Raw genomic sequence first — 12501 nt, forward strand, 5'->3', positions numbered from 1 at the left:
TTAAACCCACCAAGACATAGACCCAACCCTGGAAGCTGGACCAAGCCTTTCTCAGTGTCTCATTTCCAAGGCTGATAAATACTGCAACCTATTAGTTTTCATATTTAGGTATCTCACAAGTAGCATTTTCTTACAGGGACCATGGTCTCCAAATGTGCTTAGTCACTGTTCTGCAGCAGGGCAAGAAAGCCAGAGGCACTGTTGTCCCTAGATGGTCCCACTGTTCTTGTGTCTAAACACGCACTGCCAAGGCTGGCTGCTCACACCCAGAAGGTGGCAGTCAAAGCCTGTACCCTGCTCTTCCTCCTCCAATTCTCCCTCTCGCTCTCCCTCTCTCTATCTCTCTCTCTCAGAATTATTTATTTTATGTATATGAGTACACTGTAGCTATCTTCAAACACACCAGAAGAGGGCATCAGATCCCATTATAGATGTTTGTGAGCCACCATGTGGTTGCTGGGAATTGAACTCAGGACCTCTGAAAGAGCAGTTGGTGTTCTTAACCACTGAGCCAGCCCCTCCTCTTCTTCAAGATATAGTCTCACTAGGTGGCCCAGGTTGGCCATGAACTCCTATATAGCCCAGGCTGGCCTCAAATTCATAATCCTTCTGCCTCAGCATCCCTAGTCCAGGCATGACTAGCTATACTGATCTATTTTAACATTTTACTATCACTGTGTGTGCACATGTGTGTGCTCGTGTGAGTGTGGGTGTATGAGTGCCACACTGTGTGTGTGAAGGTCAGAGGACCACTTTCCAGAGTGGATTCTCTTCTTCCACTGGCTTTTGGGCAGAGTCTCCCTTCTTGTTTCTGGCATGTAGTGTGCTCCAGGTAAGCTGGCCCAAGAGCTTCTGTCTCCATCTTTCATCTTGACATAGAGCTGCTGGGGTTACAGATGTCAGCCATTGTATCTGGCTTATTTACACGGGCTCTGGGGATGGGACTCAGGTCATGAGGTTGTATGTGAACATTTGTTTTTTTAACCTCCCAAGCCTACTTGCTGGCTCTGTTTTAATTTTTATTATTTCTTTTTATTTTGAGACAGGACCTCATGTCTCAAACCCAGGCTGGCCTCAAACTCCTATCAAATCAAAACTATAACACTTTCTCTCTCTCTCCCTCTCTCAGAGAAGATAAGAGACGTTTATTTTGGAGATAAATGTGAATGACCGTGGCCATGGAACCCAGAGAGAGTTAGTTTCCCCTAAATTCTGGGTTAACAGCGTGGAAGCAGTTTTATGAAGTTTCTCTAGTAACAGAATAAAGTCATAAATAAAAATGAATCAAGGTGCTTTTCAAATACATTGTTGGGGGCATCAGAGAGGCTGGCTACAGGAAAACAGAGAACCCTGTTGTAGGCCTCACATACTGATGGTACCTTCAGGTTTGGGCTGGTGGAAGAGAGTAAATATTTTCCAAAGGGAACCTGGTTCTCTGTGCATTCCAGGTGCTCCACCTCTGTCACACAGCTTCGAGGACTGTCAGGAGGGATGAAAGATGGCCTGAGATAAGTTGGTTCTGAACTTGCAACATTCCAACCTCTCCACCTCTGCAGTTGATCAGTCTCTTCACAGAAGGTTCAACTTGAAAAAGCAGCTCCTTTCTGGGAAATTTCGTCCATATTCACCACGTAGCTGAGGCTAGGAGAGAGAAATAGATCCTGGCGGGGGTGGGGTGGGGGGTGGGAGGTGGGGGGCAGGGGAAGGGTGTGAGCTGACGTTCATCTGTTTCAGACTCTTGAAGTTTCTCATAATGAATGTAATGTCTGGACTACCGACTATTCAGCACCCGTTTCACAGGTAAATATAGTAAGAGCTTTTATGTTTTATACATACACCCCACCAGAATGGACTCAGTACAAATGAGAGGAAGGGACGTGAAAATTATACACTCACTAGGGCACTTTGCAACTTTAAACATCATGATCTCAGGGGAGGAGGGGCTGTGATCAGGACATAAAGTGAATGAATAAATAAATTAATTAATGGAAAAAAAAAGTAGGCAATCCCCAAGAACTGTCAGAACCTAATTGAGACAGGCATACATTTACATGAAATGTAGAAGTCAAAAAGAAAAAAGAAACAATATCATCTCGTTATCCTGAAGCCATGGGAGGAGAGACAGGGTGTGTGGTGGGAATATTTAGATGACAGTCCTTCCACAGGACTGCTAGGGAAATGTGCTTTTCCTTTGGCTTTCTGTGACAGGGCTGTGTTCTGTCTGGTCATGCTGACCAGAGGTAGAGAACCACAGTGACCCAAACTCTGAACCAGAGAGGTCTTCTGTCCCCCAGGGAATTGTCAATAGGTTGTCTGCCTAGCTTTTTCTTTTCCTACTCTTCCCCCCACCCTACCCCCCACCCCGCCCTGCCTCCTTCCCCTCCCTCTCCTCTTCTTCTCTCTCCTTCCTTCTTCCTCCTCCTTCCCCCTTCCCCTCTTCCTCCTCTTCTCCCAATCCCCAGACAAAATCTTACTCATACTCCTCTCAAACTAGTAATTCCCCTGCCTCTGCCTCCTAAATCATGGGATTAGCAGCTTCAGAGACTTTCATCTCTAATCTCTCTCAAGGGCCTTCAGGATGCTGTCAAAGCGATTCCACCCAGGCAAGAATATGGTAAAAAAAAACAGTGTGGTGTCCTTGAAAGGGACAGATGCTTGTCCCCTACTTCCTAACCTCCCCATGGAGATAATCAGGCCACAAGAGGCTGATGGGAGTAGGCTCTGCCTACAAGGATGGGGGTCAGCTCTGGGCCAGTAGGTTATAAAGCTCGTGCATGGTGATGTCAGAGGAAACCCATTATTTTATATGACTAACACACACTCTGTTTTACAAGCTGCATTTGGAGCCAGTCCCCAACTTCACGATGACCCTTCGGAAATCCATTCAGGGAACTGGCAGGTCTGGACCCACCCATCTTTCCCAACCCCCACCCATTCACCACCCTAAACCTGTTTACTTTCTTTAAAGCTCCCCTGGATACAATCTCAGGGGAGGAGCTGCCAGGCCCTGGGAGTGCCTTTTGTATCTGATCAGGTGACTCTACATTCAGTGACTTCAGGATCTCTTTTTTTTAGAATTATTTATTATATGTAAGTACACTGTAACTGTCTTCAGACACACCAGAAGAGGGTGAGTCAGATCTCATTATCGGATGGTTGTGAGCCACCCTGTGGTTGCTGGGATTTGAACTCAGGACCTTTGGAAGAGCAGTCAGTGCCTCTTTCAGTGCTCTTAACCCCTGAGCCATCTCTCCAGCCCCAGACTTCAGGATCTCACAGGGATGAAGTCGCCAGCTCAAAGGCATGAGGACCTGATTGGTCATGCTGCCACCCTGCTTTCACTCCTGTAAGTCAAGTGACCTGTTGAAGTCACTCTCACAGGTCTGGCTGAGCTAAGCCAGTCCTTCCTAAGACCCGGAGGCTAGGGTGAAGTGGTAGCCTAGATGGCCCCTATTTAGACCCCTACTTAGGTCGTGTGTAGGCCTCACCCAAAGTGCTAAGTAGGAGCTGGGACGTTCTGAAGAGGGGGATCTGAAGATTCAGGGTTTTGCTTGTTTGTTCTCCTTTGTTTTTGAGACAGGTCTCACTCTGTAGCCCTGGCTGGAACTCAGTGTGTAGACCAATAGACAAACTGGCCCAGAACTCATAGACTTACCTCAGGACTCATAAGTGCTGGTATTAAAGACGTGCACAATCTGAACATTTTCTGGGGTCACTGGGGTCCCCCTCTAAGCTGATCCATTCATCCCTATTCATGGCACTGCACTGCCCCACTGCCTGGACACAGAAGCAATAACTCTCTGAGCCCTTTGCAGAGAAAAGTGTGCACTGTGACCTGGGTCCTCAGGACCACAGCATCTGGACAGGTGGTGTTCTGCCTCACTTCTACATTAGGAAGCTGTCCAGGGCACAGGGCTGGGGTGGAAGCCAGTGGTTTCTTCCAAGAGGAAGGATGGAAAATTTCAAACACAGACAAAAGTCTCCCCAGAGGATCATCCAGCCACAGCAGATGTTATAATTCTTCTCCTTTTTATTTAGCTGAAGGGTTTCATGCTAGTTTTTGTCTGTCTGTCTGTCTGTCTGTCTGTCCTAGTGCTGAGGGTCAAAGGCAAATGTTCTACCACTGGGCTGTCCTGCTGTCCTGCTGCTGGCCTTAGCCCCCGTCAGTTGGAAGGTCTTTAAAGCCGCGTGCAGACTTTATGTTCTTCTCTTGTCAGATTGCTCAAGAGCCTGCCAAAGGCACAGAAGCTGAGAACTGAGAGTGGTTGGCAGTAAGTGGTAAACTTATACCTGAGAAAACAGCAGTGTGTGAGAGCTCTGACCATCCTGGCTGTAAGGTCACAGGTCACGGGAGGGACAGAAAGCTTTTCTGTCAGAATCAGAAGAGCTAGTGTGGCACTGGGTGAAGGGTTGTCGAGAGAACTTGCTGCCCAGAGGGGCCCTGCTCAGGGTAGGGAAAAGGCGAGGGACAGAGAGCCACGTGGATCAGCAAAGACACCTGCGTAAGCTTTTTGAAGCAGAGGGCAGGGCTGGAGGGCCTACGTCTGGCTTGTCACATGAGCCATGCTCAGTTGCATCCAAAGTACATAGGCAAGGAGCTGTTTCTTTCAGCACAAATCAGGGGTGTTCATTATCCATCTGCTTTCAAGCTAACGGGGGATAGATGAAGTCCAAGGAATCATTCTTTTAATAAAAATAATTAGCTGAGGAGGGAAGAAGGAATCATGTCTCCACCCATAGCTGAGGAGCCAGCTGCTGGCTTCGGGAAGAAGGAGAGTCAGTTCCTTTATGGGCGTGGCCCTTAGGTTAGTCACACTCCACTCACGGCCACACCCGTGAGTTTATGAGTAGAACGAAATAGACTGGGGAGGACACAAGGAAAAGGGAGAGGACGGGAGTGGTGGACTAGCAGAAGAGAGTGCTTGCTGCTATTGCAAAGGACCTGGGTTCAGTTTCCACGACCACATGGTGGCTCATGACTGCCTGTAGTCATTTCAGTTCTAGGAGATCCAGAAGTCTTCTGGCTCGCAGGGGCACCTGTGGCCCATCAGGGTGTCGCACGCTTTGCTTTGTAATTTCTGTGAGGAAACTGTAGACAACCCAGCCCCACTTACCTGGTCTGAGAGTTCTGAAAAGAATGGTGTATGACAGAGAGACTGGATCAACAGCTTCAGGCAGCCCTGGGCATCCTCTCCACCCCCAACTCCCATCTGACAGGCAGAGTGTGTGGTGGTTCAAATGCTAATCCTCCCCTCCCCCGCCCCCCCCCCCCCCCAAGCTCATGTATTTGAATGCTTAGTCCCCAGTTGGTGGAACTGTTTGGGAAGGTTTAGGAGGTGTGGCCTTGTTGGAGGAGGAGGTGTGGGTTCTTGAGGTTTCAGAAGCCCAGGCCATTTCTCCTCCTCTTCCTCTTCCTCTTCCTCCTCTTCCTCTTCCTCCTCCTCTTCCTCCTCCTCCTCCTCCTCCTCTTCTTCTTCTTCTTCTTCTTCTTCTTCTTCTTCTTCTTCTTCTTCTTCTTCTTCTTCTTCTACTTTCTTCTTCGATTTATTTATATTATGCACATGAGTACACTATTGCTGGGATCACACACACCAGAAGAGGGCATCAGATCCCATTACAGATGGTTGTGAGCCACCATGTGGTCGCTGGGAATTGAACCCCTAGAAGAGCAGCCAGTGCTCTTCACCACTAAGCCATTTCTCCAGCCCCAGCCCAGGCCATTTCTGGCTAGCTCTCTGCCTTCCACTTGTGGGTGAGATGTGAAGTCTAGGCTACTGCTCCAGTGCCATGCCTGCCAGCTTTCAGGCATGCTCCCCACCATGATGGTATGGACTCTAGTCCTCTGAACTTATAAGCACCAATAAACTCTTTCTTCTATAAGTTAACCTTGGTCATGGTGTCTCTTCACAGCAATAAAAAAAGCAATTAAGATGGGGACTGGAAGGGGATGGGAACCAGGGAGCTGATGCAGTCTGGCTGGCCGCCTAGGTAGTTGGTACTGCAGACATGTCAGTGGGTTCAGCTGTTGCTATCTTTATTCATCCACAGCAATGCCTCATCCACTCTTCTTTGGTCTGTCTCCATTTGCTTTAGTCTGAGGGAACAGCCTCAGAAATGCGTAACTCCTGAAGTAAAGCTAGATTTCTCTCAGACCCTGGGTCCTTGTGCTGAGTTTGTACTGCCCTGTGCTGTCTACCCCAGGCTTTAGAGTAGCTTCTTCAGAAGGTAGCTTAGGACTGGGAAGGGTATGGATGACCACTGTGGGCCACCGTGGGTCAGGCTATGTTAAGATACATGGTGGAGGTGGGTATGCAGTGAGAGAGGCTACTTATTCAGAGGCACTCAGCCTTTAGGTTTCCTAGCCCCATAGGGGAGCTTGGTGAGATAAGAGGACCAACCTCTGCTGGAGCCTTCTATCTTCCCTCCCCACTCTTCCTCCAGGGCAGCTGTTCTTATCGAACTAACTTCGGCTAGTGCCAGCATCCCACCCTGTGGTCATGCTTGACTGTGAAACTCTCACAGTGGAGAGCATGCCGTCATTCTCAAGTTTAAGTGTAGGAGGCCCATAGATGTGTCCCAGCCTGCATGAGAGCCACAGGCCAGGACCACTCCAGGGATCCATGTGGGACTCCCAGGCTCCATCAGCAGAAGGGCAAGAGTCACAGAGAGAGGGGTATTAGAGATGCCATTCGGAGGTTAGGGTGCCGGACTGAGAGGTGGGAGCTGGACCTGGAAAAGGGACAAGGAGGGGGCTGTCATATTTGACCTTGCAAATGTCTCTTTTATTTGTTTTGGTTGCAAAGGCCAGTCACAGGGAAGAAAGACTTAGGCTTAGGAGGCAGAAGGAGGAGGATCTCTGTGGTTTCAAGGCCAGCCTGGTCTACATAGTGAGCTCCAGGATAGAGAAGTACAGAGAGAGACCCACCCGGTCTCAAAAAGTCAACCAACCAACTAACCAACTAAATTAACAAAGAGGAGGAGGAGGAGCGGGAAGAAGAGGTAGAAGAGGAAGAGGAGGAGAAGGAAATATGGAGGAGGCCTCTTCCAGCTCTGTGTGGTCAGACCAAGGGGAAAGTTGTGTCTGAAGAGAATGTAGTCCAGTCTGTGGTCTGAGTCACCACTGGGAAAGGTCAAGGTCAGAGCACTGGCAAGGACACTTGGTGTTGAAACGCTGTTCACTGCTGGGCTGAGCTGATCTCTGCACGTTTTCCCCAGAGGCAGCAAGCACTCTGGGCGACCGTGGGAGCTGGAATTGGGGTTCTGCTCATGCGAGCAGTAAGTTTCATCCAATGTCAACAGAGAAGCTCAAATCTGCAGCTCTAACTGGATTTTCAGGTTCATTTCTTGCTGTATTCTAAAAGAAAGATGGGGCTAGATATGGTGGCATGTGCCTTTAATCCCATTGCTCAGGGTGTGTGTGTGTGTGTGTGTGTGTGTGTGTGTGTGTGTGTGTTAGGCAGGCACAGGTAGATCTCTCTGAGTTCAATAACAGCCTGGTGTTCATAGTGAGTTCCAGACCAACCAGAGCTACACAGTGAGACACTCCCCCCCCCCAAAAAAATAAAAGAAAGTAAAAAGAATAAAATAAATAAATAAAAAATAAAAGAAAGAAAGATGGGGGCACCAAGGCTTTGGTAGAGAATCCTTGTTCAGCAGAGTTTGGTCAAAGCAAGGAGGAGGGAAAGCAACAGGAACCTCAGGTTTTCTCATCTGTCTTACAGTAGTCTCAAAACCTAGGGAAAATGAAGCAAAGGGCAGAGCTGCGTATGTAGCCTTGGGGGGGGGGGGAGAAAACCGGTCCCACCGGGTGCTGCCTGTATTCTTGGCGCTGAGGTCAGGATCATTTTTTTTTTTTTTGGTTTTTCGAGACAGGGTTTCTCTGTGTAGCCCTGGCTGTCCTGGCACTCACTTTGTAGACCAGGCTGGCCTCGAACTCAGAAATCCGCCTGCCTCTGCCTCCCGAGTGCTGGGATTAAAGGCGTGTGCCACCACGCCCAGCTGAGGTCAGGATCATTTACACTGGGGTATCCATGTGTCCCAATGGACCAGGCTAAATTCTAATCCCACCCCCACCCCACCCTCGCCGCTTCCTGTTAGGTACTTCGAAGCTTCTAACTAGTTCAAATGAGTTCCCAAAGTCCAGCCGAGGGTCATTCCAACTACAGCCAGCTGAAGGTGGGTAGCACCTTCTAAACACTGCAGGAAAGTGCTTCTGCAACGTCCGATCTGCCCCACCGCTGACCACAGGGCACGAAGGCGCCAAAGCCCTATGCTTTACCTCGGCACGGCGAGCATTCATAATCCAAACATTCCTCCACAGGTTTCCGATGGCACCTCGCTAAGAAAGGCAGTCAACTGGTTTCCAAGCCCAGAGTCTGAAATCTCAAGAAACTGACGGCGACAGGGACCACGAAAGAAGCTCGCCACCGCGGCACTGTGACCCTGCAGTAGCGCACATAGCTGGGGCTTCTCCAGGCGAGGAGAGACGGTAAGGCGGCAACTCTTTCCAAGGCTAGACCTCGGGTTCCAAGGTTTGGAGAAGCGAGTACCCCTAGATGGTGGCCCTCCAAAGCACGGTATGTTCTCAGCCTCAACAAGGAAGGAAGCAAAGTGGGGGAAAAAAAAAAAACAACTCCTTTTTCAGCATCGGAGCTGGAAGTCCGAAGTCCAGTCTGCCAGGCACTGAGGCTTGAAGGATATTTAAAATCCTGCAAAGTGGATCTAGGTCTTCTAACCTCGGCATAGGTTTCCATCTCCATGGATTTTCAAATCCCTAGTGCCAGGCTGCAGCAGGTGCACTCGGTTCGGGTCCCTAGGCGCTCCCATCCCCGACACCGCCCCCACCCCATCCCGGCTCTGTCCACTCTACCCCGCCCCGCCCCCACTGGCTCCGCCCCTCGTCCCCACCCCGCCCCCGTCTCGGCCACGCCCCCGCCGGAAGCACTCGCGCGCCCCGGGGCCAGCGGCGCACCGGGGTCCAGCGCTCGGGGCTGCAGTGGTTGTGAGTCCCGCGGTCCCTGGCCCTTCTCCGCATGGATCCCGCAGAGCGCGCGCAGGCGGCGCGAGCTCGGGTGCCCAGGTGGGTGCGGAGGCCGCGCGCGCGGGGTGCTGGGCGCCCTCCCCGGACTGGGTCTGAGCCAGTCGATGCTGCGCGGGGGACGCGCTCTGGTCCACGGAGAGCGAGGGGCATGGGGGGGGGGGGTGGAGGGGATGGAGGAGGGGAGGAAGAGAGGAAGGGAAGGTGAACCGAGGATGGCCGGAGGGGCGGACCGAGGGGTGTCGGGTGTCGGAGCTCTTGGACCCCAGCCGCATCCCCGCAGGAGCGGAAACTTGGTTCGGGGAAACAGGTTTTTTTTTGTTTGTAGGATCGATCCGTATGGGTTTGAAAGGCCCGAAGACTTTGACTATGCGGCTTATGAAGAATTCTTTTCCACGTACCTGGTGATACTCACCAAGAGGGCGATTAAATGGTCCAAACTTCTAAAAGGAAACGGTGGTGTCCGGAAAAGCGTGACAGGTGAGAGGCCTGATGCTGGCTGGCATAGCGGCCATTCAAACAAACAGGACTTTCTCCCAACTGTCAGAACCCCTGTGGCGAGACCCCCAGCGAGACCTCAGGACTGCAGGACCTCACTGCAGTAGCTGCTACCCTGCAGTAGTTACAGTCCCTATGGCATGACTCCCCAACAGTAGAACCCTGCGAAACCTGTGAGCGTGACTCTCCCGCCCTCCAGTAGCGGGATCCCTCTTTAAATGGGACTCCTCAGCAGCAGGATCCCCACCAGCCGGAACTCCCAAAGCCAGACCTGCGAACACCATCACTACCCTGCGCACGAGCATACACTGCATTTCCATAGGAACTGGACCCCTCTATAGTTGAACACCACCACCCCCAATAGCGACTTCTGGGACATCATGAGACCCCCTAGGAGGGTGTGTTTGTGCCACACAGCAGATGGGAGAGCTCCTCACCTGGTTGAATTTTCTCCATGGTCACCACGCCCTCTTAACTGTAGATGGGCAAAGTCCATACTTCCTGGGAAGCCTCGTGAAGGCCTTGTGTTCTGAGAGGGGTTAGAACAGCGACTAGCTCTCAGAGATGGGTAGGGGTGGGGCACTCAGGGCTGGGCTCCTGGAAGTCCAGTTCTGAGACAAACTTTCCTCTTTCTCTGAACAGGAACTACCATGCCTCTCCAAGCATTTTGTTTTTTGTTTTTTGTTTTTTTCCTTCCCCTATACCATTTTTGATAGTCATTTTTCTTCTCCGTAGAACCAAAGGCCCCTCCCTGCTTGCAGGGCGTTTTGTTTATTTCGCTGTGGAATCCTGGGTACAGGGAACATCGCTTTGTTGAGATAATAGGGACTTAATATTTGTTAAAGGAGTGCCTGAAGGGGTTTGCCAGGTGGCCAGGTAGACAGACCTACAGTGTGACCGTGGGGAATTGGCTGCTCAAAATTCATGATGACCCAAGCATAGGGGTAGGGGCAAGTGTAAAGGCAGAGGGGACGCAGTCGTCTCTGAGCGCTAACTTGTTCTCTGTCTCTGTGAGCTAATATGTTCCCTATATCATCTTTCCCTTTGCATTTACTCTCTCCGTGTTCAAGCATGTTTTCAACAAACACTACTTTTTAGTCTTCTAAGGTTAGACATTTTATTTACACTTAATACATAGTTCATGCCCACAGTGAACATTTTAGTTATACAGAAAGATACACAATGAAGCCGCTTCCCTCCCACCCCAGGCTCTAGTCTACCACAGAAGTAACACTGGGGATTGCCTTAATGTGTCCCCCGAGCCCGTCAGTACAGGAAGTAACTCCTGTGGCTAGGAGGGTCCGTAAGGCCAGACCGATTATCCCTGGAATACATAGATCTATGCAGGTCTCTTACACATGCCATCGTGAGTGCAGCTTTCAAGGCCCAGAGAGGCCTTGAACCTGTGACCCTTTGCAGGTCTCAGCCACTAGGCCTGGTTCGCAGTAGTCTAGTACCTACTTCAGGTTTGCTTTGCTTTTGAACATTTGTCTCAACTCTCTGAAAGTTTAACTTGCTAGGTTGGAGCGAGGGCTCAGAGGTTAAGAGGTACAGTGCTTCTTGCTCTTCCAGAGGTCCTGAGGCCAATTTCCAGCACCTGTATGGGGTGGGTCACAGCCTCCTGGGAATCCAGCCTCCTGGGAATCCAATGGCTCTGGCCTTTGTGGGCACACATAGTCACATGTAAACATGTGTGCGTGCATGCATACACATACACACACACACACACACATGTCACATGGTCTACATAGAAAGGACAGTCAGGGCTACATAGAGAGGGCCTGTCTCCTTGCCGAGTTTCTTTTTTTTTTTTTTTTTTGACAGTGTCTCACTGTGCAGCCAGAGCTAGCATAGAATAGAACTCTCTGTGTAGACCAGACTGAGTTCAAACACACAGAACCCCACCTGCCTCTATCTTCTGAGTGCTGACTGAAATTAAGTATGCATGACACCACATCAGGCCTGGCTAGAAATAAATCTCAAAAAAAAAAGTTTAACCTGCTTTAACCATCGTTTTAATATTCCTTTGATTATGTAATATCCATTAGGCTGTAATTATGGTAACAGATATAATTGGTGTAAATAGGTGTGTCTGGCTCCTGGCAGACCCTCGGCCTGAGGGACGGAGCCTCAGAGGCAGGGTGAGAGTTGTCCTGATGTCCTGGCAGGAAACAAAACCTAATCAGTAAGAGGTGTGCAGTGGGGGTGGTGCAGGGAGTCTATGCCAGTGTCCCCGCTGGCAGTAAAGCCCTTCTAGGACCTACAGAGCTGGCAGAGTTCAATCAAGCATAAAACAGGAGTAGACAAGTTGTTCCAGAAATGGGAATTTCCTGACAGATCTTCTAGGTTGACTGGACTGTAATCAGCAGAGGACTAGTCCCAGGAGAGAGGTCTCATGATCCAGGAGATGCCTCCATGTGTGGAGGTGGGGTGGGGGCGTAGGAGCCAGGGCCTCAGGGTTAAACCCACTCTGGAGTTTCAGTGAGCACCCCTTGGTATCTGATCTCTCTCCTCTCTCTCTCTCTCTCTGAGTGTGTGCATGTGTGTGCACATGTGTCTATTGTCTGTATCTCACTTGTTTTTTTGAGGCAGGGTCTTGCCTATGTAATCCAGGCTAGCCTTCAACTTGAGATCCTTGTGTCTCAGCTCCCCTGATACAGGCATTCTGTCTGTTTACCATCATGTGTAGCTTTCTGGTTTTGGCGATGTTCTGCCTGTCGGAGTCGGTAGTGAACACAGGGCCACTTTCCCAAGTTCTGAATCTCACTGGTGAATTTTTTTGTTTGTTTGTTTGAGATATGATCCTTCTAGCCTTGGCTGACTGAGAACTTGCTGTGTAAACCAGACTGGCTTCATTCACACTCCCAGACATTCACCTGCCCCTGCCTCCCTCCATGCCTTGGGGTTAGGTTAGTAAAACAATTTCATTAGATTCAGAAGGAACCTTAAGGAGACAGTAGGGCCAG

General features: G+C 50.2%; 1 protein-coding gene and 1 long non-coding RNA gene across 4 annotated transcripts in view; one reads left to right on the forward strand and one right to left on the reverse strand.

Annotated features, from left to right (window-relative positions):
- Positions 1 to 6760: 6760 nt before the first annotated feature.
- LOC147002533 (uncharacterized) lies at positions 6761 to 8363 on the reverse strand. The gene is made up of 2 exons (XR_015048692.1): positions 8279 to 8363; positions 6761 to 7354 (listed from the first exon to the last, which is right to left on the reverse strand). It is a non-coding gene; the product is annotated as an uncharacterized LOC147002533 (long non-coding RNA).
- A 50-nt stretch (positions 8364 to 8413) lies between these two features.
- Positions 8414 to 12501, forward strand: part of Grtp1 (growth hormone regulated TBC protein 1) — a 23196-nt gene continuing 19108 nt past the window's right edge. For 2 of the 3 annotated variants that reach the window (XM_021169380.2, XM_021169381.3), the window contains exons 1-2: positions 8948 to 9079; positions 9366 to 9517. In XM_021169380.2, the coding sequence (XP_021025039.1) occupies positions 9033 to 9079; positions 9366 to 9517 (199 nt within the window). In that variant the 5' untranslated portion in view covers positions 8948 to 9032. Of the gene's footprint in view, positions 8489 to 8947; positions 9080 to 9365; positions 9518 to 12501 lie in introns of those variants that run through there. The other variant, XM_085844177.1, reaches the window with a different exon arrangement.

The sequence above is a fragment of the Mus caroli genome, unplaced genomic scaffold (assembly GCF_978045245.1).
Source record: "Mus caroli unplaced genomic scaffold, Mus_caroli_1 scaffold_10, whole genome shotgun sequence".
NCBI lineage: Eukaryota > Metazoa > Chordata > Mammalia > Rodentia > Muridae > Mus > Mus caroli.